Genomic DNA, 11,427 nt, shown 5'->3' on the forward strand with positions numbered 1-11,427 from the left:
ACTGCATCCTCAGACCTGGTTGGCTGAGAATTGCAGCCAGTGGCCCTCTGCCTCCTATTTATCACACCGGCCCAATCCCACAATAAAAAATAAAAACAAACCAAAAAAAGCCAGAAAAAAAAGAAACCAGAGATGATCTTTGCAACCCAGCTGCAGAACAAACCAGCCTCTAATCAGGAAGGCAAGTCTTAAATTATATAATTTAACTTCTAGGGCCATGTGATTCTAGCTACCTTCTGGTTGACAGCTCTTCCTCTTCTGCCCCCTATAGCCCATTCTCAAGAAGGCAGCCTGGGTAATCTTGATGAGCCCAGTTTGGAGCACTCTGGGATTTTGCTCAATTGGCTCCCTCTAATGGCTTTTCCTCTCACCCCAAGGAAAATAGCTCTGTCCTTAGAAGTTCTTATAAAGCTGCTACACAACAAGTTAGAGAAGCCACCCAGAAACAACTGGAGGCCCCCTGGAGTTAGGAACCCATCACCAGTAGAACCTGGAGCTCTGGATCAATCAGTTACAATTCTGTTGCAAAGAGGAAGGTGGAGATCTAACCCTTGCTGCTCCCTTTCTCCTTTCCTATGGTGGGGCTCCATGCTCCATTTTTTTTTTTTTTTTTTAGACCACACCAGACAGTGCTCAGGGGTTACTCCTGGCTATCTGCTCAGAAATAGCTCCTGGCAGGTATGTGTAAATGCCCTACCTCCAAGCTACTTCTTTGGCCCCAGGAATGATTCTTGAGTGCAGAGCCAAGAGTAACCCCTGAGCATTTCAAGGCGTGACACAAATATAAACAAAACAAAACAAAACAAAAAACACTGTCCAGGGGCTGGAAATAAAAGAAATGCATATAGGCACTTGTCTTGCAGGCAGGTAACCTGGCATAAGCGGAGCCCTAGACTTCAAAACTAGGATCTGGTTGTTATTCCTCCCCCAACTTCTGGCTGGGAGGGGTCTGTGGTTGCTAATAAAGGGGTTGCCTCTGGGGTGGGTGTAAAGAGGATTCAGCAGAAGAAGCCTCAGGAGGAGGTACTTGAAAAAGACGTTTTATTTTTTTGATCCTATATAACATGCTAATGTGTTTTTCTCAGCATAATTTCTTGAAGCAGTAAGTTTCAGGTATGCATTATTGAGAATAAATGTGTATAGACTACATTTTGTTCATCAAAATTTAACTTTTAAAAACTCCTTTCTGCACAGAGGGAACCATTTACTCTAGCAGCCCGGGGGATGATGGTAGGGGATATGGGTTGCAGGAAGGGAATGGGGGTGGGGTGGGGTGGGGGGAGGACAAATTTGGTGATGGGTAGTGAAAGATATGTAAGCCAATATGGTAAAAACAAAACAAAACAAAACTCTTTTCTGTCCTCAAATGAATTTTTTTTTTTTGTTTTTGGGCCACACCCGGTGACGCTCAGGGGTTACTCCTGGCTATGCGCTCAGAAGTCGCTCCTGGCTTGGGGGACCATATGGGACGCTGGGGGATCGAACCGTGGTCCGTCCAAGGCTAGCGCAGGCAAGGCAAGCACCTTACCTCTAGCGCCACCGCCTGGCCCCAAACGAATTTTTTTAATGTGAATATATACATGTATAGACTCTCTTTACCAGAATTGCAGCCTGACTACTAAACTATGCAGTTTGGTAGAGATACTTCTGCAGGTTAGCTCAGATCTCATCTCCCTTCACCCTTACTCTTCCCTTTCCTGGCTAGGAGGGGTCTGTGGTTGCTAATAAAGGGGTTGCCTCAGGGGTGTAAAGAGGATTCAGCAGAAGAAGCCTAAGGAGGAGATGGATGGATGGAGAGAGGTTTTGATGCAAGGCAGCTGCAGAGACTACTTAAAAGGCTAACTTAGTAGCCATGTAAGATATGCACATGGTGGCTAGAGTATTATAATAAAGCTTCATGTCTCTGGACTTCTACTGACTGCTTGTGGATCATTTCCTCGCTGCTACCCTGAACCCTTAGACCCGCCGGCTGGAAAGGTGCCTGGGCTAGTTGAAAGGCCTCACCATCCATCCACCTTCATCCAGCTCCACCCAGGACTCTTATTAATTTAATTAAGACTACACTGGTGAGACAGTGTTCTGGAAGCAAACCTCTAGTCTGGAAGCAAATGTCAAAGCAGGAAATAATCCACACAGTGAAAGGGTGCAAGAACGGGTTCAGGAATTCCAACACTCAAACCAGGAATCCACCACACAAGCCTTCTTCTCCTAAGAAGGAAAGCAGCTTAGTGGAGGGAGACTGAAGAATAAGCTTGTCCTTTCTGAAACCTAAGCTTTTATTCGAAACAAGCAGACCACACCCTAGGGTGGAAAAGGAATACCAAGTAGAGAGGGATCCAGTAATCCCATCACCAGATCACACCCTAGGGTGGAGTACGAATACTAATTAGGGTAGGAACAGTAATCCAACAATTTGGGTTTGATTCCAATAGTCCCATATAGTCACCTAAAACCTGAGCTTTGTGTGTAGAGTCAGGATTAAGCCCTGAGCATCACCAGGTATGGCCCCAAAACAAAAGCAAGCAAAATGAACTTGACTTCCGAGGACCCATGGAATTATAAAGAATTATAAATTGGTAAGGTGCTTGCCTTGCATGCAGCCCACCAAAAAAAAGGGGGGGGGTGAAGAGATAACATGAAGGTAAGGCATTTGCCTTGCATATAGAAGTTAGGTGGTTCAAATCCTGGCATCCCATATGGTTCCCCGAGCGAGCCTGCCGGGTGATCTCTTTTTTTTTTTTTCTTTTTGTTTTTGGGTCATACCCGGCGGTGCTCAGGGGTTACTCCTGGCTGTCTGCTCTGAAATAGCTCCTGGCAGGCACGGGGGACCATATGGAACATGGGGATTCGAACCAACCACCTTTGGTCCTAGATCAGCTACTTGCAAGGCAAAAGCCAATGTGCTATCTCTCTTGACCATGATTTCTAAGCACAGAGCCAGGAGTAACGCCTGAGTGCTACCGGATGTGACCCAAAAACCAAAAAAAAAAAAAAAAAAAAAAAAAAGGCTTCGGTTTCCTCCTTGATTCTGGAGACCAGCTCATGCCAGGTATAGGGTTTTTCTCCCCTAGACTTCAGTCTTTCCCTGGGCACCGGTCTAGGTGGATTCGATAGGGGTCAACAGGCTTTCCCCCTATCTCTCCCTACACTAATGGGAATGCGCTCTGGGAGGAGGGCAGGATGTTCTAGCACTGGTTTATGTTGGGACAGTCAATGGAAATTTTTTCTCTTTGTTTTCATATTGATAGTATTGTGTGCATATATTCTATATATCCATAATATCCATCTAATATTTTACTGCCTCAGTCCCAACTTACTTCCCCCCATCCTCCCATGTAGGTGCAGCTAATGACATGAAGCTCACCACATAGAGTGATAAGTGCAGTTAGAGAAATAACTACACTGAAAACTATCACAACAATGTGAATGAATGAGGGAAAAAGAAAGCCTGTCTCGAGTACAGGTGTGGGTGGGGTGGGGAGTAGGTAGATCTGGGAAATTGGTGGTGGGAATCCTGCACTGGTGAAGGGGGGTGTTCTTTACATGACTGTAATCATATAACTACAATTATATTTGTAATCACGGTGTTTAAATAAAGATAATAAAAAATTAAAAAAATAAAAAAATGATTAAAAACTAACAAAAAAAAAGTAATTTCTGCGGTAAGGCATTTGCCTTGCATGATGAAGGTCGGTGGTTCGAATCCTGGCATTCCATATGGTCCCCGAGCCTGCCAGGAGCAACTTCTGAGTGTAGAGCCAGGAGAAACCCCTGAGCACTGCTGGGTGTGATCCAAAAACCAAAAAAAGAAAAAAACAAACAAAAAAAAGAAGTAATTTCTGAGATCAGAGTCAGGAATAAAGTCTGAGTATTGCCAGTATGACCCAAAGTCAAAGCAAAACTAAAAACAAGGGGGCCGGGCGGTGGCGCTGGAGGTAAGGTGCCTGCCTTGCCTGCGCTAACCTAGGACGGACCGCGGTTCGATCCCCCGGCGTCCCATATGGTCCCCCAAGAAGCCAGGAGCAACTTCTGAGCGCATAGCCAGGAGTAACCCCTGAGCCTCACAGGGTGTGGCCCAAAAACCAAAAAAAAAAAAAAAAAACTAAAAACAACAAGGGGCTGGAGCAATGGTAAGGCATTTGCATTGCATGCAGCTGACTCAGGATAGACCGCGCTTAGATCCCCCCAGCATCCCAAATGGTCCCCCAAGCCAGAAGCAATTTCTGAGCACATAGCCAGGAGTAACCCCTGAATATCACGGGGTGTAGCCCCCCCAAATAACAAAAACAAACAACAACAAAAACAAACTAAAAACAACAAAAAATCACACTTTCTATTGGCTATTGTAGAAGTTCCCCAAGGTTTTTCATTTATTATCTAAAACTCCTCTGCAAGGAACAAAAAGCACTTGGAGATGTGGGTTTTCCCTTTTTTTTTTTTTTTTTTTTTTTTTTGCAACACTCTGTGGCACTTAGGAGTTCCTCCTGACTCTGCACTCAGAAATCACTCCTGGAGCTCGGGGGACTCTATAGAGTGCTGGGGATTGAACCCAGGTTGGCCAAGTGCAAGGCAAACACCCTATCTGTTGTGCTATCACTTCAACCCTTTGCCTACTTTTTTTTTTTTTTTTTTTTTTTTAACTCCAGATACTTACACTGACTCACCCTGAGTCAGAGAACAGCCAGATAGAATAACTTCCAATGCCCAGAACTTTGCTCTCTTCTTGTCTTTGCGAACAAAGCCTTTTCTGCCTGGAACACATTGTTCCTGATTATTCACATGGTAATATCTGTTTGTTTATTTTTTCTTCCAAGCTCAGTTTTGAAACTATCTCCTGTAGGAAGCCTTTAAAGCCCTATGCAGTCTTCCTGTAGGCCAGGAGCTCTTTTCAGCTTTCAGACTCTCTCTGCATCCTCCCTTTCTGGCATCAGTTCTTGATTGCAACCCCAGGTTTGTGTTGACCATGTTAGGAGACTGTAGTTTCTGAAGAAACTTGGTTCTTTTCCAGGCCAGCTAGGATCCTATACCTAGTAGATTTCAGATGTCAGCTGGATAAAGAATATTTGCCTGAATGATGGAATGGATAAATGGTGACACAAACAGTCTATAATGAACAATAATTCCCTCCCTCTTGCAGAGAAAATGCTCAAAAATAAAGGAAACTTGATTTATTTTAATAAAAAATATTTTTTCCCTTCCATGCGCTTTTGTTGTTTCTGCAATGAAAGGTTAATGAGGTGGGAGATCATACGCATTTGGTTATGGCTCTGAAATTCACATAGTAGAGCCACTGTAATTGCACTCAAACATATGGATGGCATGGAATGGGAGAAACTATTTACCCAATATCCATCTTATAAGATGGATATAGCCCCTTATAAGGGGCTAATATATAAGATATACAAGGTATTGACAGTTCTCAACAAGAAAAAAATATCTAACCCCCATCAAAAACTGGGATAAGAAATAAGCAGATATTTCCTAAAAGAAAAATACATAGATGGCCAAAAGGCACATGAAAAATGCTCCATATCACTAATCATTAGGGAGATACAAATCAAAACAACAATGTGGTATCATCTCATACCATAGAGAATGGCACACACCACAAAAAGCAGAAACAACCGGTACTGGGGTGGATGCAGGAAGAAAGGGACTCTCATTTATTGCTGGTGGGAACATCATCTAGTCCAGCCTTTCTGGAAAATAATATGGATATTCCTCAAAAACTGGAAATTGGGGGACTGGAATGATAGCACAGTGGCAGGGTGTTTGTCTTGCATATGGCTGACCCAGGACGAAACCACGGTTTGATTCCCAGAATCCCATATGGTCCTCTGAGCTAGCCAGGAGCAATTTCCAAGCACAGAGCCAGGAGCACTGCTGGTTATGGCCCCAAAACCAAAAACCAAAAAAACAACCCCCCATAAACCAAAACCAAAAATCCCTGGAAATTGAGTTCCCATATGATCCAGCAATACCACTCAAGGAGCACAAAAACACAATACAAAAATGCCCTCTGGGGCCGGCGAGGTGGCTCTAGAGGTAAGGTGTCTGCCTTGCAAGTGCTAGCCAAGAATCAGGACCACAGTTTGATCCCCCGGCGTCCCATATGGTCCTCCAAGCCAGGGGCAATTTCTGAGCGCTTAGCCAGGAGTAACCCCTGAGCATCAAATGGGTGTGACCCGAAAAACCAAAAAAAAAAAAAAAAAAATGCCCTCTGCACTCCTATGTTCATTGAAGCACTATTTACAACAGCCAGAATCTGGAAGCAACCTAGGTGCCTGACAACAGATGAGTGGCTAAACAAACTGCGCTACAGATACATAATGAAATACTATGCAGCTATAAGCAGAAATGAAGTCATGAAATTTGCCTACACATGGATGGACATGGAGATGATTATGCTGAGTGAAATGACTCAGAGGGAGAGGGATAGATATAGAATAGTCTCATTCATCTGAGATTTATAAGAAAAATAAAAGACAGTATGGTAATAATACCCAAAGAAAATAAAGATGAGGACAGGGAGGACCACCTTTGATATGAAGCTTGCCACAAAGAGTGGCAACTAACTGCATGGATGACTACCATGACAATGATAGGCGTTAGTGTCATATCTGGAATGCACAGGACTGACATTTGGCTCTACTCATGGATCACTCCTGCTTGTGCTCATGGGATAATACAGTACTGGGGTTTGAGTCAAGAACTCAACTATAGGTAAGGCAGGAGCCTTAACTTACGCACTATTTTCCAAGCTCCCTCCCAACTTAATATTTTATTTTATTTATTTAATTATTTATTTTTGGTTTTTGGGTCACACCCGGCACTGCTCAGGGGTTACTCCTGGCTCTATGCTTAGAAATCGCTCCTGGCAGGCTCAGGGGACCATATGGGATGCCGGAATTCGAACCACCGACCTTCTACATTCGAGGCAAATGCCTTACCTCCATGCTATCTCTCCGGCCCCTTAATATTTTATTTTTGGCCACACCCAATGGTGTTCAGGCCTGAATCCTGGCTCTGTGTTCAATAATAACTCCTGGTGTGACTTGGGGGACCATAAGAATGCCAGGAATCAAACCTGTATCAGGAGTATGCAAGGCAAGCACCCTATATACTGTACTATTGCTCCACCCCAATTTTAAGAAAACAAAACAAAGGGCCGGCGTGGTGGTGCAAGAGGTAAGGTGTCTGCCTTGCCAGCGCTAATCTAGGATGGACCGCCGTTCGATCCCCCCTAGCGTCCCATATGGTCCCCCAAGCCAGAAGTGACTCTGAGTGCATAGCCAGGAGTAACCCCTGAGCGTCACCAGGTGTGGCCCAAAAACAAACAAACAAAAATAAAACAAACAAACAAACAAAAAAACAAAACAAAAAGCAAGTTAAAAATCCCCACCCCCCAAGAACCCAATTCCCTTCCTTCCCTTGCATATGTATGTTCATCTTTTCTGATTTATCTTTTCCTTAATAAATGTGTTGCATGGGGCCGGAATGATAGACAAATGGTAGGGTGTTTGCCTTACAGACAGCTGGCCTGGGATGGACCCGGGTTCAATCCCCAGCATTCCATATGGTCCCCCAAGTCTGCCAGGAGCAATTTCTGAGCACAGAGCCAAGTGTAATCCCTGAGTGCCGCTGAGTGTGACCCAAAAACCCATAACCCACCCCAAAAATGTGTTGCATGGCAAAAATCACTGTTAGTCATGAAATATTTTTTTCTTTGCTTTTGTACCACACTTAGTGGTACTTTGGAGATACTCTGGGTTTAGTACTTGGGGTTAATCCTGGTGGTGATCAGGGAACATGTTGTACCAGGAACCAAACCCAGGCCTACCTACAGCTTGTACACTGTTCCGGCCCCTGCCTTTCACTTTGGATGTATCTAGAAGGCTCTCTCTTTCTCTCTCTCTCCCTTCCCCCCCCTCCCACACACACATATCTGAGGGCAATTATTACTATGATAATAAAGGGAGAGATCTGATTTCATGCCTTATTTTTGTTGTTTGTTTTGGTTTTTGGGCCACATGTGGCAGCACTCAGGGTTTACTCCTGGCTCTCTGCTCAGAAATCACTCCAGCAGGCACGAGGGACCATATGGGATGCCAGGATTCGAACCACTGTTCGTCCTGGATCGGCTGCTTGCAAGGCAAATGTCCTACCGCTGTACTATATCTCTCCAGCCCTTCATGCCTTTTTTTTAAACTTGAAGGCATTACATCTGAACTTACTATTCCACTTTTACTGAACCCAGCTACCTTCTCTGTTCCATTTCCTATCATAGTGAGAGCACCACCTGCCCACCTAAGTGAGATTCAGAGTTCACCCAGAATTCTCTAACTCTGTTAGCTCCTGCCACTCTAATAAGCTCTTACCCCCATCAACCAAGTACCTCCATCTTCACAGATGCAACCAAACCCAGATGCTTCCTCAACAGAATGATGGCATTGGTTACCAAAGTGGTTTTCTTGTTTTGTTTTGGAGCCATGTCTGGCAGTGCTCAGAGGCTATTTCTGATTCTGTGATCAGGAGTGATCATCACTGCATTGCCGTAAGATACTGGCATCCTTCCACAAGTCCAGGCATGCATGACTTAACCTGCAGCCTGAAAATGCAAATAAGCTTTTACACCTCTCCACTAAAACCCTCCGGTAAGGGTTTCTCCCTCCTCAAGATAAAACAACTAGTTTACAAGATCGCAAAGATTTAACTCCTCTCTTTGTCTCTGTCTCTTATATGACCCTAGGTGGTAGTCAGAGCTAACTCCTGACTGTGCTTAGGGATCACTCCTGAATGGGGTTAGAGGACCAGTATGAGGTGCTTTGGCAGGCTTGGGGGGGGGGGGCTATATGGGATGCTGGGGATTGAACCACTGCCTGTCCTGAGTTAGCCAGGTGCAAAGCAAACGCCCTACCGCTATGCTATCTATCTCTCGCGCCCAGCATTCAAGATTTAGCTCAGAAGTCCCATCGTCCACGGAAAGGAGGGGAGACACCTCGAGTGTCCTGAGCTTACTTAATTCCCTCCCTTCTAGGCCCGAACCCAACCAACCGGGAAAGGGTGAGGGAAACCCACAAGGCCCATCTGGTTATGAGGGTTCGAATTATTCGATGGCATTTACAAGAGCAAATTTACTAGAGCCTGTCAAGAGAGAGGGGTGTGTGTGTGTGTGTGTGTGTGTGTGTGTGTGTGTGTGTGTGTGTGTGTGTGTGTGTGTGTGTGAAAGGGTGAGGGAAACCCACAAGGCCCATCTGGTATGAGGGTTCGAATTATGCGATGGCAAATTTACTAGAGCCTGTCAAGAGAGGTGTGTATGTGTGTTTGTGTGTGTATGTGTGTGTGATATTTCATCAGTGTGTTCTGAGAATCAATTGAGATGTCAAGAGAGGTGTGTGTGTGTGTGTGTGTTATTTCATCAGTGTGTTCTGAGAATCAATTGAGATGATGTCAAGAGGTGTGTGTGTGTGTGTGTGTGTGTGTGATATTTCATCAGTGTGTTCTGAGAATCAATTGAGATGATGTAAGAAGACCCACAAGGAGGCTCAGCGCCTAGGGCAGCGCTTAAACGACAGCACCCCAGTAGCGCCCCAGCAGGTCTTTCCCCTCGCCTGCTCAGGGGCTGCTGCCCTGGGAGTTCGATTACTTTAGGCTCCTCCTGATTCTGGGATTCGACTCATCTATTTTATTTTTATTGTATTTAATATTTATTATATAATTAATTAGGTTTTTTTTTTGGGGGGGGTCACATCCGGCGGCGCTCAGGGGTTCCACCTGGCTCCATGCCCAGAAATCACTCCTGGCAGGCAGGCTCGCTCGAGGGACCATATGGGGATGCCGGGATTCCAACCACCGTCCTCCTGCAAGCAAGGCAAACGCCCCACCTCCATGCTATCTCTCCGGCCCCATTTATTTCATTTCTTAATTCATTTTTCCAATCTCGACTCGGTGCATTCCAGGCCGGGAGCAGGTCATGGTGGAGGGAGACTTGTTTCTCTCCCTCAGAGCCCGAGCAATCCAGAACGCCCTCAGGTGGCTCCAGCGTTCAGCAGTAAACCCCAGGAGGGGAAGGGGGGGGAGGAGGCGCCGTGGGACATACCATTAGCAAGTTTGTGAGAGGGGGGAGAAACACAAGCCTTTACTAAGTCCGCGTTGAAAGAAGGCTCAGAATCCCTTTTCTCGCGCTTTCTCCCCTAAACTTCTATCCAGAAACTGAAAGACCTCAAAAGCGTCGCTCGGGAGTGAGCGGTACGAGAAGCCCTTCCAAGCCGCCGTCCCTTCACACCCCTATCCCTCCCCGCACCTTGGTACACTCTGACTTCAGCGTTCCCTCCCAATAATGGTACGGCTCGAGAGAGGGGGGGGGAAACGGAGAGCGCCGCGCGAATCTCTCCAGCGGGGGACGCCGGCGAGCTCGCAGCACCACCCCTTCCGGCGCGCGCGCACCGTGGTACCGCCCCCTGCGCGCTGATTGGCTGCCGCGGCGCCGCAGTCGCGCTGTGCTCGCTCGCCGCGCCGCGCCGCGCCGCGTCTCAGTCGAGCTCCGGCCGCCGCGCCGCGCTGTGGGTCCGTCCGTCCGTCCGCTGGGCTGCTTCCTTGTTGCGAGCGGGCCGTGGGGGCGAAGCTCCGCGCCGCGGCCGTTAGTCATGTCGGGTAGGTGGTGTGTGCGGCGCTCCGCGGCCGCAGCGAGGAGAGAATGGGCTTGTGTGTGGGTGCTCGGCGGGACGGGCCCGTTTTCCCGCCCACTGGCGGGCCCCTGAGGGCAAGCGGAGCCTGGGTCCGGCGGGCCCTGAGGGAGGCGGGGGGGGGGCGGCCGCCGCCATGTTGGACCCGAGGGACGCACGCTTCGGGCTGCCCCGGCGCGCTAGGGGAGAAGGGCCGGAGCGGCCGGGTCGGCGGCGGGGCGGGGAGCCGGCTGCGCCATCGCTCGCGCGGGGGAGCGCCGGGGAGAGAGGGAGGGAGGGAGAGAAGCGCGCTTTCGCCTCGTTCCTCAGTTTCCCCCGCAGCCCCTTCCTCCGCAGGTAGGTCCAGGCCTCGATCGCGAGGCCCGATTCCGCCTCCACGGCCACGTCCGTCCGCCCGTCCGTCCGTCCGTCCCCTCGACTGCCTTCATCAACCCGGCTGGAGCTTCTTTTTTTTGGGGGGGGGTCTTTGCTCGTCCCCCCCCCCCCGACTTCCTTCCGCCCCAGGCTTTGTCAAGCGAGCTTGTCTCCCCGCCCGGGTTATTACGGGGGGGGTCCTGGGGGCTTGCAAGCCATTGCACCAGTACAATGAGGCTGGGCTCCTTCTTTTCCCCCCTTTTCAGTTAAGGGGTCCGCTGGGCTGCAAGGGCGATCGATGCATCATCGGTCTGGGGCGACCGGCCTCCGAACCTGCCTGCCTGCTTGCTTTTCTTGCATTCTGCAGCTCCTCTAGGCCCTCTTTTGT

At 47.9% G+C, this 11,427-nt stretch overlaps 1 protein-coding gene across 1 annotated transcript in view; it reads right to left on the reverse strand.

Moving 5' to 3' along the window:
- MMP28 (matrix metallopeptidase 28) overlaps window positions 1-2,021 on the reverse strand; it is a 50,309-nt gene extending 48,288 nt beyond the window's left edge. Inside the window, exon 1 of the mRNA XM_049790314.1 lies at window positions 2,005-2,021. Coding sequence (XP_049646271.1) covers window positions 2,005-2,021 — 17 coding nt within the window. The remainder of the gene's footprint in view (window positions 1-2,004) is intronic.
- Between the last annotated feature and the right edge of the window lie 9,406 nt (window positions 2,022-11,427).

This window comes from Suncus etruscus, chromosome 1, assembly GCF_024139225.1.
Source record: "Suncus etruscus isolate mSunEtr1 chromosome 1, mSunEtr1.pri.cur, whole genome shotgun sequence".
NCBI classification, from domain to species: domain Eukaryota; kingdom Metazoa; phylum Chordata; class Mammalia; order Eulipotyphla; family Soricidae; genus Suncus; species Suncus etruscus.